At 46.6% G+C, this 12,740-nt stretch overlaps 1 protein-coding gene across 3 annotated transcripts in view; it reads left to right on the forward strand.

The window, feature by feature from the left end:
• Window positions 1-12,740, forward strand: part of CEP85L (centrosomal protein 85L) — a 312,459-nt gene that overhangs the window by 145,264 nt on the left and 154,455 nt on the right. For all 3 annotated transcript variants that reach the window (XM_075340018.1, XM_075340016.1, XM_075340017.1), the window contains exon 2: window positions 120-275. In XM_075340018.1, the coding sequence (XP_075196133.1) occupies window positions 120-275 (156 nt within the window). The remainder of the gene's footprint in view (window positions 1-119; window positions 276-12,740) is intronic.

The following is a 12,740-nucleotide window of genomic DNA, read 5'->3' on the forward strand; positions in this document are numbered from 1 at the left end:
CAGTAATGTAGACTTGTTAGTAAAATATACAAAAAAAAAAGCTTTTGGTTTTGAATGCATATTTTGTGTGTTCTCCTTGTACAATCCTCTGATTAAATCCTTCTCTTTTCTGTCACCAGGCTCCGATTTCCCCACATCGGGGTGGATTGCAAGTTCACTGTGGCATTCTTCAGTTGCCCCACCTAGTGGCAGAACCAGCCACACCCGGAGACACAGCATCACATCTGACAGTGGGGATACCGGCATAGGTACCTCTTGTTCGGACAGCCTGGAAGGTGAGTACACACTCAATACCACTTTTCACATTACCAATGTCTATGTACATGGGGATCCGTTCATGGGGAGTAGTATACTATTATGTAACTGATAAACCTACCTTGGTGCTGGTTCTGGGAATATAATAATACTGTAACATTGTTTTAATCTGGCAATATCTGTTCTGATGGGTGGTGGATTCTCATACTCTTCTAATTACAGTAGATCATATAGTTGACTTGTGAGTATGGAGAACCTACGTGAAGACGATCCAAAATAACAGAAGCTTGTTACATTATTCACAATGCTTTTCTTTGCTTGGGCCTTTTACGTATTTAAGATCTCACACTTTTTTGTAGTTTTATGCCAGAGCAGAGTGTTAGATGGTTATATTTTCTGTGAGGTCACATTCTCAGGTTAGGGATTTTGAGTAGTATTTCCATAAGTGATAGTGTCTTGAAAAGTCTTTCTTTAAGGCTAAGTTCACACTTCCGTTGTTTTGCATCAGTCACAATCCGTAGCCGTGAGGAATTACGGTATCCTGCAAAATATTTTGCAGGTATGCAGTTTTTCCCCATAGACTTCTATTAGTGACGGATTGCGACTGATGACGCTGCGTTGCATCCGCTGCGTCGTGGTCAGTCGTTTTTTAACTGACCGCCGGGCGGGAGCAACGCAGCCTGTAACGTTTTTTGAGCAGCGCAATATGTAGGATTTTGCTGCGCATGCGCTCTCTGGCTCCCTGCACCCATAACCATGATACACATCAGGTAACCAAGCAATGCGCTTTGGTTAGTTACCCGATATTTACACTGGTTACGGGTGCAGGGAGCCAGCGCTAAGAGGTGTATGCTGGTATCCAAGATAAATATTGGGTAACCAAGCAAAAAGTGCTTTGCTTTTACCCGATATTTACCCTGGCAGTGCACGGAGGCAGACAGTTCACCGCTCGGCTCCGCCCCCTCCCGCACTCGGCATGTACACACACACACACACACACACACACACACACACACACACACACACACACACACACACACTCACCTGTCCCCAGCCCTGCAGTCCCCGCGGCACTGATGTCCTCAGTGCCTCCGCCCCCTCGCACTCCGCCCTCCGTACACAACGGAGTCCGACAAAGAATTCTGTTCTTTGTCATCCGTTGTACAGTGCATCAGTCACATGCGTCAAGCAACGCATGTGACTGATGCAAAACACAACGGTAGTGTGAACTTAGCCTAAGCCTTGGTTACATGGCTACTTTAAACGCCACATCTGTCATGCAGTGAAAGATCACTCCATGCCACTGCTACGTCAGTGTAATCCAGGGGAATGGAGTCACATTGTATATTGCATACTACCATAACACTCAAGGCTCAAAGCCAAAACTAGTTGATTTTTGGTTCTGATCGCTATTCTATGTGGCTGACAGTGTGACCCCCCAATCACCTGCATTTTGCTGCATAAGGGGATCTTTTGCTGTGTGACTTTAGGCCAAAGCCACCATGTAGCTCCAGCCTTATCCTGCTGCCTCACATGTGGCCAAACATGTCATAGACTTTGGAGATTGGTTTCATTATTGGTGGTAGGTTAGTATTTGCAGAATGGATCTTCCTAGAATAGCTTTTGTATTCTGCACCATATGCCTATTTTGCAGTATTGGTGTATAGTGCCTGCTCTCTTCTTGACTAATTATTCCCACAGGTAAGGCTAGGTTTGCTCTTGCATCAGTACCTCCTTTGCTGATTTTGACATATTCCCCTGAAGAAATGCACTATAGTCAGTGGAGTTTCCCTGCCACCATTTGTGTCTGTCATAGGACAGATCCATTTCCTTCACAAGTTCAGATTTTCTGTTCCTATGACAAAATAGACAACCCAAACTCCAAGTTTGGAGGTGTGAACCTACCCTAAAAGGTGACATGTTCCAGCAACCCAAAGATTGACGTGCCTGTTAATTGTGAACATGATTGTCAGTCACAGTTACACCTGTGAAGCTGGATATGTCAAGGGATGTGAAAGCATGGCTTTCTAAATGTGTTAGAATAGCCCCTTTAATGGGTACACTATAGCAGCTCTATTCAGGAGCGCACCGCACCCCGGCATCCTGACTTCATGATTCCGGGATTGACCATTCAGCCAGGAACATCACTGCTGCCGCTTGCCTGACCAGTGAGCACTAAGGCTGATCCCAGCCAGCTTCAGTGCAGTGCTTACTAGCTTAATAAGAAAGAGCTTGTACACTGCATGTGTTCAAACACCACTGCTAGACTGCAGCAGTGGTCGGTCTCCTTGGCAACGAGTAATTAAATAGAGAGAAGCAGAGCTAGGAGGAGAATGACGGCAGATAGAAACATCAGAAACAAGGTTTCTCACAATCTACTGGTTTCTTCTCATCTTTTAACATGAAAATACACCTTTTTAAGAATATTTTTACGGTTTCCACTTTTCGCCTTTTTATTTCTGTGGTATCTTTTTTTGCATCTTTTGTTTCCCATGTGAACCCTTATGTCATCACTCCAAATTGTAGAAGACCCTTTTATCCTGCAGAATATCCTCCACTAAGGCTGCTTTCACACTACGTTTTTTTAACATGCGTCATGAACGTTTTTTTGCTGTAAAAGCGGATCCTGCTTTTACAGCAAAAAAACGCACACGCGTGTGTTATTTTGCTGGATTCTGTCACTTTAAGTTTATGGGTGGGCATTGGAGTCATGTGATCGGGAGTCAGTGGAACTGAACGTGATAGACTGGGAGCCGGCTTCTGACAGCTGCGGAGGCTCGTAACCAAGGTAAACATCGGGTAACTTGCTTGGATACCCGATATTTACGTTGGTTACGAGCATCCGCAGGTGTTAGGAGCCGGGCTCCCTGCTCCCTGCACATGTAACCAACGTAAACATCGGGTAACTAAGACAAGCGCTTTGCTTGGTTACCCAATATTTATCTTGGTTACGAGTGTCTGCAGCTCTCAGGCGGGGGAGAGAGAGGAGAGGGAGAGAGAGGGGGAGGGGGAGGGAGACAGAGAAGGAGGGGGAGAGAGACAGGGAGGGACTTATCACGGAGGCTGGCTTCTGGGCATGCTCAGTAGAGCAAGCAGGATCCTGTCTCAGCATGCCAGCGTTCACATGCGTTTGCATGCAGTATAGTCGGGATCCAGCAATTTGCAGTATTTGGACGCAGCTCAAAAATGCTACAAGTAGCGTTTTTGAAAAAAGTTAAAAAACTGCAACTCGCTGGATCCTCACTATAACGTACGTGAACGCATGTTGACGCGAGTCCATTGCAAATGCAGTGAAATGAAAACGCATTTGCACTGGATCCGTTTTTGCTTTAAAAAAACGTTCAGAACGCCTGTTAAAAAAACGTAGTGTGAAAGCCGCCTAAGTCACTGCTGCCTTGGCAGTTAATATCTTGTGGGTGGCTGTTAGTGGTGACTTTTTGCTGAGTTGCCTATCCTTTCTCATACGAAGATACTGAAGATTGAAACTGATAAGGATGGGTTGAAGCTGCTGATGAAACTGATATGGAGCAGGCGATAGAGGACAGAATCTCTGTATTATTCTGGTATCCGCAGCATGTCTACATGTCTAGTCTGCCAGAAGTGCAAAGTTAGATGGACTCCTAAAAAAGTAATGGGTCCTGTTTAGAGCTGAGAGAATGGATACATCGGCCCGGTCAGTAATCTGTGACTGCTGGAAGGGAGGACGGTGAATCGCCTTACTTTCAGACGTTCTAGGCTGTACTTTTTGTTAGCTGTGCTGGTGCGACGCTGCGTGTGCGTTACATCACGCCATCCCAGCTTCTCAAACGTAGAGCCTACAATGCTGGGATGTAAGCAGATTCCAGCGGTTACAGATTACTGACCTGGCCGACGTAGCAGAGCCTTACAATTCCCCCATCACTACTCCTGTGCTTTCATGAAGACCTAACAACTTCTAAAACGGCCACCTTCTCAGCTATGGGACATCACGTCTGATGGTGTTTCCACCATGGCTCTTTAATGTAACCGCTATAAAACATTTCCCTGTGCTCAGTATTGGGGCTGCACACTATTAAAACGTTGTGGTTTGTCCCATTGCTGCTCCGGACAGATATGACCTATATAAGGAGTAAAGTGAAGGATTTGGGATCGGGCAGAGCAATTCTAGGACGGTAAAGGTTTACATAGTATAATCTGCCTTTCCTCTGACGTTACTGCCGGCAGCCCTACATGTAAGCGGTGCAGCCTGTTTTTCATGTTTGGCTGCCTGCACAGTTATTTCTCTACCGCTACATTCAAATGAGCATTAGTGGTATGTGTGCTCACATTGACATGACACGAGCGGCTGCAGACGGTCTGAAAAGCGAGGCTTCCTGTTCTATAGTGAGACAGGAAACTGTGCTGCGCTGTACCGTGTCACCAGGGCACTGGTTTGATGCGAGACCCTTCTCATGCCCCGCTCCTCTTACATGGACTGTAATGAACTGGACGAGTTCTGTTACTGACACTTTACGTAAGTCCTCTCCATGGAGAATGTCTAAATTGCTATTATTTCACTGTCTTTTTACATTTGGAATATTGAAAACTCTCCATTAATAAAACTTGACATATATCGGGCTAATGTTCAGTGTGAACCTTTCCTGAGTGATGAGCCGGATTTCTGCAGATTTTTGCACTGGTGTATTTTGGGGGAGAACGCTTGCTGGATTTTATTAATGGCATTTTTGTGCACAGATGTTGCGTTAAAGTTTATGATGCAACATAAAATGCAGGTATGGTGGTTTTCTTTTTGCCCTTTTTTTTCTTCTCTAATGCATTTTTTCAAAGACCTATAAAGGGGTTGTCCAGTGAAAAACATTTATCCCCAGGATAGGTCCGGGGTCGGGAACCTATGGCTCGTGAGCCAGATGTGGCTCTTTTCATGGCTACATCTGGCTCACAGACAAATCTTTCATAAAAAAAAATACTGTATTTTCCAGTTTTATAACAGTGAGGACTGTAGAAGAAAAGCGCAATAGGGTCTTATCCACAAAACTGGAAATTTAGTGAACAGTAAAGAGCTCGCCTATAGGAGTTGTGCCAGTCACCACCCCTATAAACGTATGTATCCAACGGTGAAGCAGCTGCAGCCCGGGGTGTAGTAGTTCAAGGTATGGAAGGAGACGGGTTGTAATGCCGCGCTATTCACCACTCCAGAATTATAAATGATTAATAAATGATTATTTTAATTATTTTACGGTTTGTAAGACGTACCTTTTTCCCCTCAAAATTGGGAATTGTGTCTTACAAACCACATATGGCTTGCCGGGGAGGCAGTGGTGGCGCAGGGTCAGCGATACTGTGGGTTCATGGGGTGTCGCGGTGGTGAGCCGGCAGGTTGCTTTGAATCTCCAGTAGTTGACAACAAGATTGACTTGAAGAAATTGGCCGCGGAGGCGGCACGTGCGCAGATAGGACTCCGCAGCCATTTTCTTGAAGTTCATTGCGTTGCTCTGTGCACGCGCCGCTGCCATTTTCTTGAAGTCGATCTCGTCAACTTTGGGAGATTCAAAGCATCTCACAGGCAGATCAATGGCGCCCGCTGTCATGACATCCCACGAGCCTGCAGCAATATTGCCGACCCTCTTGAGCCGCGACCCCCTTCCCCCCCCCCCCCCGCTCCTCCGTGCCCGCAGCATCGCCTACCCTGCCTCCTGGGACCGTCTGAGCCGCTCCCCCATCGCCGCTGGTGAGTATGGCTCTCACGGAATTACATTTTAAAATATGTGCCGTTCATGGCTCTCTCAGCCAAAAAGGTTCCCAACCCCTGGGATAGGTGATAACGTGCTGTTGGTGGTTACAACTGATCAGCAGAAATGTTTTTTATTTTTTTTATTCCCGGTAGGGCATTTTCATCTTTCTTCCAAGATGGAGCAGCAGGTTGAGTGTGCAATTGCTCCTGTATTAATTCTCTATGGGTTTGATGGAAAAAGCCATCGCGTAGATTGGCAGAGAATGAGTGGGGTGACGGTCGACCTTGTCCACTGCTTCTCCATTATAAGGCTCTGTGCGCACTAGACCTTTTTACCCGCGGATTTGCCGCGGAAATTTCTTGAGAAATGTCTGCAATCTTTGTGCAGACATTTCCCAGCAATTTCTATGAAAAAAAAAATAGCTGTGCGCACTTGTGCGGATTTTTCTCAAGAAATTTCCTTGAGAAGAATTTCTCGAGAAAATTTCTTGAGAAAATGAACATGTCCATTATTTCCGCAGGTACCCTGCGGATTTCGGCAGTACAGCCTGCAAAAATCCGCAGGGAACCACCCGCGGGAAAATCGCGGCAATTTCGCGGCTATTCCGCGGGTAATCCGCATGCGGATTTGGTGCGGATTTTTTCCGGAGGTCCGGAAATCTTTCACTCCCAGAAGTTTCTCAAGAAATTTTCTTGAGAAACTTCACATTTCTAGTGCGCACATAGCCTAAGGCTATGTGCGCACTTACCGGATTTTGCCGCGGATTTTCCGCGGATTTGCTGCATGTTTCACTGCAGAAAATGTTCATAACATCTCTGCAGTGAATCACCAGCAAATCCTATGGAGAAAAAAAATCCTGTGCGCACTGGGCGGAATTTGACAGCTGCATGTTTTGCTGCGGGAATCCCGCAGCAAAAACAAGTGCATGTCACTTATTTTCCGCACATCGCTGCGGGATTTCACTCCATTGACTCCAATGTTAATCATGAAATCCCGCAGGGAATAACGCAGGCAGCAAATTCTGTGCGGTTCACTGCGTTTTCCTGCGTTATTCCCTGCGGTATTTTGCGGTTTACCTCCGGTAATGTGCATCGCTTGTCTGCGGTTTGCAGGGAAGTGATGTCATTACAGGAAGAGGAAGCCGTGCAGAGTAAACACACACACATCACACTCACACACACATCACAGACACAGAACACATAGACACAGACACATAGAACACACATAGAAAGAAAACGGAAATATAGAAAAAAAAGAACGTGGGCTCCGCTGCATATTTACCTTCCAGCCGAAGTAAGCACACAGCGGCGGCCCGGTATTCTCAGGCTGGGGAGGGAGAGGGGCAGGGTTAATGTCCCCCGCCTCACTCCCCCTCCGGCAGCCGAGAATATCAGCCGCAGCTGCCCCGGCACTGTCGCATGCATTATGCGGCAATACCGGCGTGTCCCCGGCTCTTCTTGCCGCCGTGTAGCAGTGGCAGCAAGGTAATACAAGGGGTTAATAATGGTGGGGGACCACCGCCATTAACTCCGGGCTTGATAATGGCAGCGTCTATGTGACAGCTGACATGATCAACCCGTAAGTAAAGTGAATAAAACACACACACCGAAAAATCCTTTATTTTAAATAAAACAAACAAGCCTCGTTCACCATTTTATTAACCCCCCCCGAAACAAAGCTCCGGCGTAATCCACCGCTACGGCGTAATCCACAGGGTCCTGCGCTGCTCACATCCAGCCGCGACTGTCACAGACACAGCGCTGAATGCAGCAGACAGCAGAGGTAATTACCGGTCATTTTCCACGGCCGGTAATGTGAACTCACTGCCGACCGTGGGAAATGCAGCGATCTGTCATCTATCTATCCATCTGTCTGTCTATCTATCTATCCCTCTATCTATCCCTCTATCTATTTTTCTGTCTATCTACTATCTCAGAATTAAATGACTTTTTTTTTTTTTTTCTTCAATGTGCTTTATTGCATTGAATGCAATAAAGCACATCCCAACCCGCACGCGGCAAAACCGCGGCAATACCGCGGTAAAACCGCAGAAAACCGCATGCGGTTTTCGGGTGCGGTTTCCCGCGGTTTTTTACCGCGGGTGCGGTAATCTTTGAGAGCATGCGGAATTTTCTCAAGAAAATTCCATTTCCCAGTGCGCACATAGCCTTATAGGGAAAAGTTTCCCGTTCTGCAAATCAGTGTGTGTCGCAGTCCTCAGACCTTCACTGATCAACAAGTTATCACTTATCCTGTGGACAACGTTTACCCATGTAGTGATGTATGTTGGCTGATGCCCGACGTTGCTGTCCCTTTTCTATGTATATGTTAGCCACCTTCCATTGCTGGATGTATAACTGAACATTGGAGTTCTGCTGTCTGTCAGTGACATCTTGTATTTAGTGTACTCCTACACATAATGAAGACAGGCAGTGTGGGAGGCTGCCGCTCTCTGTATGAATCATTCACTAATAAGCTATACCGCTCGAAGTAAAATGAGAATTCTTCACCATACTGCGCTATACAGCTTATTACTCTAATGGAGGAGTATCGAACTGAAGTAAGTGCAAACTTCATTTGAAGTTTTAGAACAAAAATGCCATAAACCACAATCTCTAGCCTATCGAAGGCTCTGTATGGAAGCCATCCTAGATGAGGGGGCCTTCTGTGTCCTAGACGAGGGGGGGGGGGGCCCCCTTCTGTGCCCTAGACGAGGGGGGGGGGGCCCCCTTCTATGCCCTAGACGAGGGGGGGGGGGGCCTTCTATGCCCTAGACGAGGGGGGGGGGGGCCTTTCTGTGCCCTAGACGAGGGGGGGCCCTTTCTGTGCCCTAGACGAGGGGGGGGGCCCTTCTGTGCCCTAGACGAGGGGGGGGGGCCCTTCTGTGCCCTAGACGAGGGGGGGCCCCTTCTGTGCCCTAGACGAGGGGGGGGGGCCCCTTCTGTGCCCTAGACGAGGTGGGGGGGCCCCTTCTGTGCCCTAGACGAGGGGGAGGGGGGCCTTCTGTGCCCTAGTCGAGGGGGGCGGGCCCTTCTGTGCCCTAGACGGGGGGGTTGGGGCCCTTCTGTGGCCTAGACGAGGGGGGGGGGCCCTTCTGTGCAAAAACAATGGCCGTCTGTTGTGGCACTACTGCATGACGCCATTCTGCAGTTGTGGTATTGGCGAGTGACCATGAAGTGGCACATTGTCTATATATTGACTAGACAGACCCGATTTTATATTTTGCGGAGTTTTAAGGGGTCGCATTCTTTGGTCTATACCCCCATCACAAGGTGCCCTTTTACTGGGGCTTCCAATGAGCTGCTGTAAATTGTGCGGGAACTTGATAGTCAGTGTTGGATTTCGTTGCAACGGAGAAATGTGGAGCAAAAGGTAAATGAAGCCTTCTATAGGGGAAAGTTAGAGACCTCGCTGAAATTAATGTCCATGCATTCCCTGGCTAATCTAAAATTTCCAATTACCATAGATTTTTTGAAAATGAGTGAAGGTGTTAGCGGTATTACAGAATGGAGGTGCTTATGGAAGGAAATGGACCAAGCCCAGTGCTGTGACTGCTCCTCCCTGGTTAAAGGGGTCCTTCTGAGAATAAATAAAAGGAGCAGTCAGTATAAATAGATGAATTATAGAAGTGACAAGTAGAATGGCACTGCCCTTTTGAGGCATCCGGTTCTCTGTGGTAATTTTACCAGGGGAGTATTCACTTCTTCGGCCGGCCCCCTCTGGGACATATGATATGCATAGCGTGATGCATGGTGACTAGGTCTCACATGACGACCTTTCCTGTACTCTGCCAATCCAGCACAGATCTTCCAGGTCTTTGTCACAAGCTATACTCTCTGCATTGTAACTGCGTGCTGAGAGGTAATCTGACTGGTGGTCACTGACTGGCTGCAGCGGTCACATACCAGCTATTGGTAAATAAAGGCTGAGAAGGCTGCTGCAGCGTCTGCTCAATGTCATCTATCAGCTGAGATTTGCGTTTCTATGTGATCTTGCTTTTTTGTCTATTATGGGTCAGGCCCAATTACTTCATATCCCCCTTCTAGTTGTGTAATGAAGCAATATGTCAGAAACCACAGGAATTCCCAGGAAGGACGTCATGCAGAAATGGCATTTTGTCCTCAGGAGTTCAGACTTGTCCGCCGTTCTTCCACCTATTCTATGAGCAGAGTTTATTTTAGGGAAGATTAGGGTTTTTAGTCTTTCTATGGATGAGGATTCGCATTGGCTGGGGGCCTGGGAAACAAATAACCTAAATACATGACATGCCATTCATTTCTATTCCTTGGAATTCCAGAAATGCCCATCCTAACAAACAGATGATCGGTGGGGAATAATGGACGTTACATGTGCTGTGTTGGGAGGGCGGCCAGCAATCTGCTGCCTATTGATCTTCCTGGAGATTAAAAGGTTAAGAAGCGGAAATAAGCATGATGAAAACCCTGCATTTATTTTCTCCATCATTATAATAAAAATATATATATTTTTTTCTTTGTTCTTTTTGCTCCAAAATACAAATTCTTTGTTGTACTATATACCATTCCCAAACGACTCAGGAGAGGAAATCCAGCCATAATATCCTCTGGTGTGTCCTATACACGGGAAGATCACATTAATGACTTGTATCATACCTGATCATGCGTGTAAGGAGCAAACAGTATGGTCTACAGCTGCACGTCTCCCGGAGTGTAAAATTACTATTATTTTTATAGGTATAAATAATCCAATCACTATATGAATGAGCGCTATGATTTGCTCGATCATAAAGTGATCACTAGCATGTATGTTGAAAGGCAATTGGTTCTCTGATTCTGGCCCATCTTAAATGCATAGTGAAGGGAATCTTTCAGCAGATTTTTGCTATGTAATCTGAGAGCACCATAGTGCAGTGACAGAGACCCCGATTTATGTGTCACGTGCTGGGTTATGTTTTGTTATTTTAATACAATTGGTGTTTTATCAGCAGGAGGTTATAATTACAGATCAAATTGGAGCAAGGTAGTCCAACCACTTCGCCAGCACTGATTTGCAGCTCACTGTCACTATACAATGTTCACAGAAATCTGTGGTGTGAATGGGTTATAGATAGATACCGTATCTCTGCTGCAGATCTATATCACCCAGTATACCAAGTGATAAATCTTTGGAACCAGGGTCTCTGTCCATACCTCATGCTGCTGTCAGATTACATAGCAAAATCCTGCTGACGGATACCCTTTTCAATATGTTTTTGTGAATATCTTAAGATTTTTAATAGAACATTTGCTTAAAGGGGTATTCCCATCTTGGAGATCCTATACCAATATATAGTAAGCGTAATAATAATAATATTATTATTATTATTATTAACAACAAATACCTCCAATTAGAAATGTAGTATAGTTCTCCTGATTAGCTATGCTGCTTTCCTCATGTGCAGGGCGTTGCAGCTTGAGTATCCATGGTTACCACCCCTCATACAGTGACGGTTAGTTGCTCCTGGTAGTAACCATGGTTACCTAAGCTGCATTGCCCTGCACATGAGGTAAGAGGCATAGCTAATCAGGAGAACTGTACTAGATTTCTAATTTTGAGGCATTTGTTGTTAGTTCTACTACATATTGGTATAGGATCTTGTATATTTAAATAAGAAAATGTACTAAGCAGTCCCTCCTGTTATACTGGAGCATGCACTATAGTTCAGACTGTATATTGCCCAGTGGACAGGTGTTACGGGGGCTGTCTGATAATAAAACCCAAAGGAATATCAGACAGTCAGGGTCCACCGTGCAAAGACTCTGCTGCAGACTATGGCAGAGGATAAGGGGTATATAAGTGTGCCACTGTAAATAGTAGTAGCACAAGTGCAGAGTGCAATACCTCTGTTAAACTCACAGAGCAATATAATTAGGAAATAATGCAATTCCTCCCTTACTTGGAGGGTGTGTGGTATGGTCTCTGTTAATGGTCACAGAGACAAAAGCAGTGAGTGTGAAATGGCACCTACCTAGGTCCGTTCCTCTAGTGGTGCCAGGAGACGGACAGCAGCGTAAGCCGCACAAAGCTCCTACCTGCGTTCGCTCCACTAGTGTGCGAGGACATGAACCACTAGATATGGCACCTGCCTAGGTCCGCTCTTCTAGTGGTGCAAAAGAGACGGACAGCAGCATAAGCCGCACAAAGCTCCTACCTCTGTTCGCTCCCCTAGTGTGCGAGGATACGAACAACTGCCAGCCGCAGTATAAGGAACGTTACCCTAGCGGCAACGTCCACCTACGAGTAGAATCACAAGGCCCAGCCAGACCATGTGCCTCAGGCACCTGCCTATGTCTGCTCCACTAAGAGGTAAGGATACGTACCGCAGCCGAAGCTGTAAGGTATAAGAACGCTACCCTGCCGATAGCGCTCACCTAACATAGAGAGATGCCTAGAGGAACGCGCACAGAGCGTCTACTCTCATGCATGAACCAAGAGGACTGAGCGCCGGGCGGCGTGCGTCAGGGTCTTATGTAGACTCTGTGCCTCATCTAAGATGGAGGACACCAGAGCCAATCCGCTGCTAGAATGACAGCAATGACGTCTCGCTGGCCTATCACCGAGAAAAGCGTCACAAGCACATGACCAGCGACCAATTGGCATAGAAGGTGTCAGACATGTGACCTCGTCTCAGCGATGATGTCACCCGCACATGTGCAATGGCTCCAAGATAGGACTTAGTCTCCAGCGCTTGCACATGTGCAGTAGCAAGAAATCCGAACATAGTCTCCAGTGCCACAGCAACCGTAACAACAGGTC

Source organism: Anomaloglossus baeobatrachus, chromosome 3 (genome assembly GCF_048569485.1).
Source record: "Anomaloglossus baeobatrachus isolate aAnoBae1 chromosome 3, aAnoBae1.hap1, whole genome shotgun sequence".
Lineage (NCBI taxonomy): Eukaryota > Metazoa > Chordata > Amphibia > Anura > Aromobatidae > Anomaloglossus > Anomaloglossus baeobatrachus.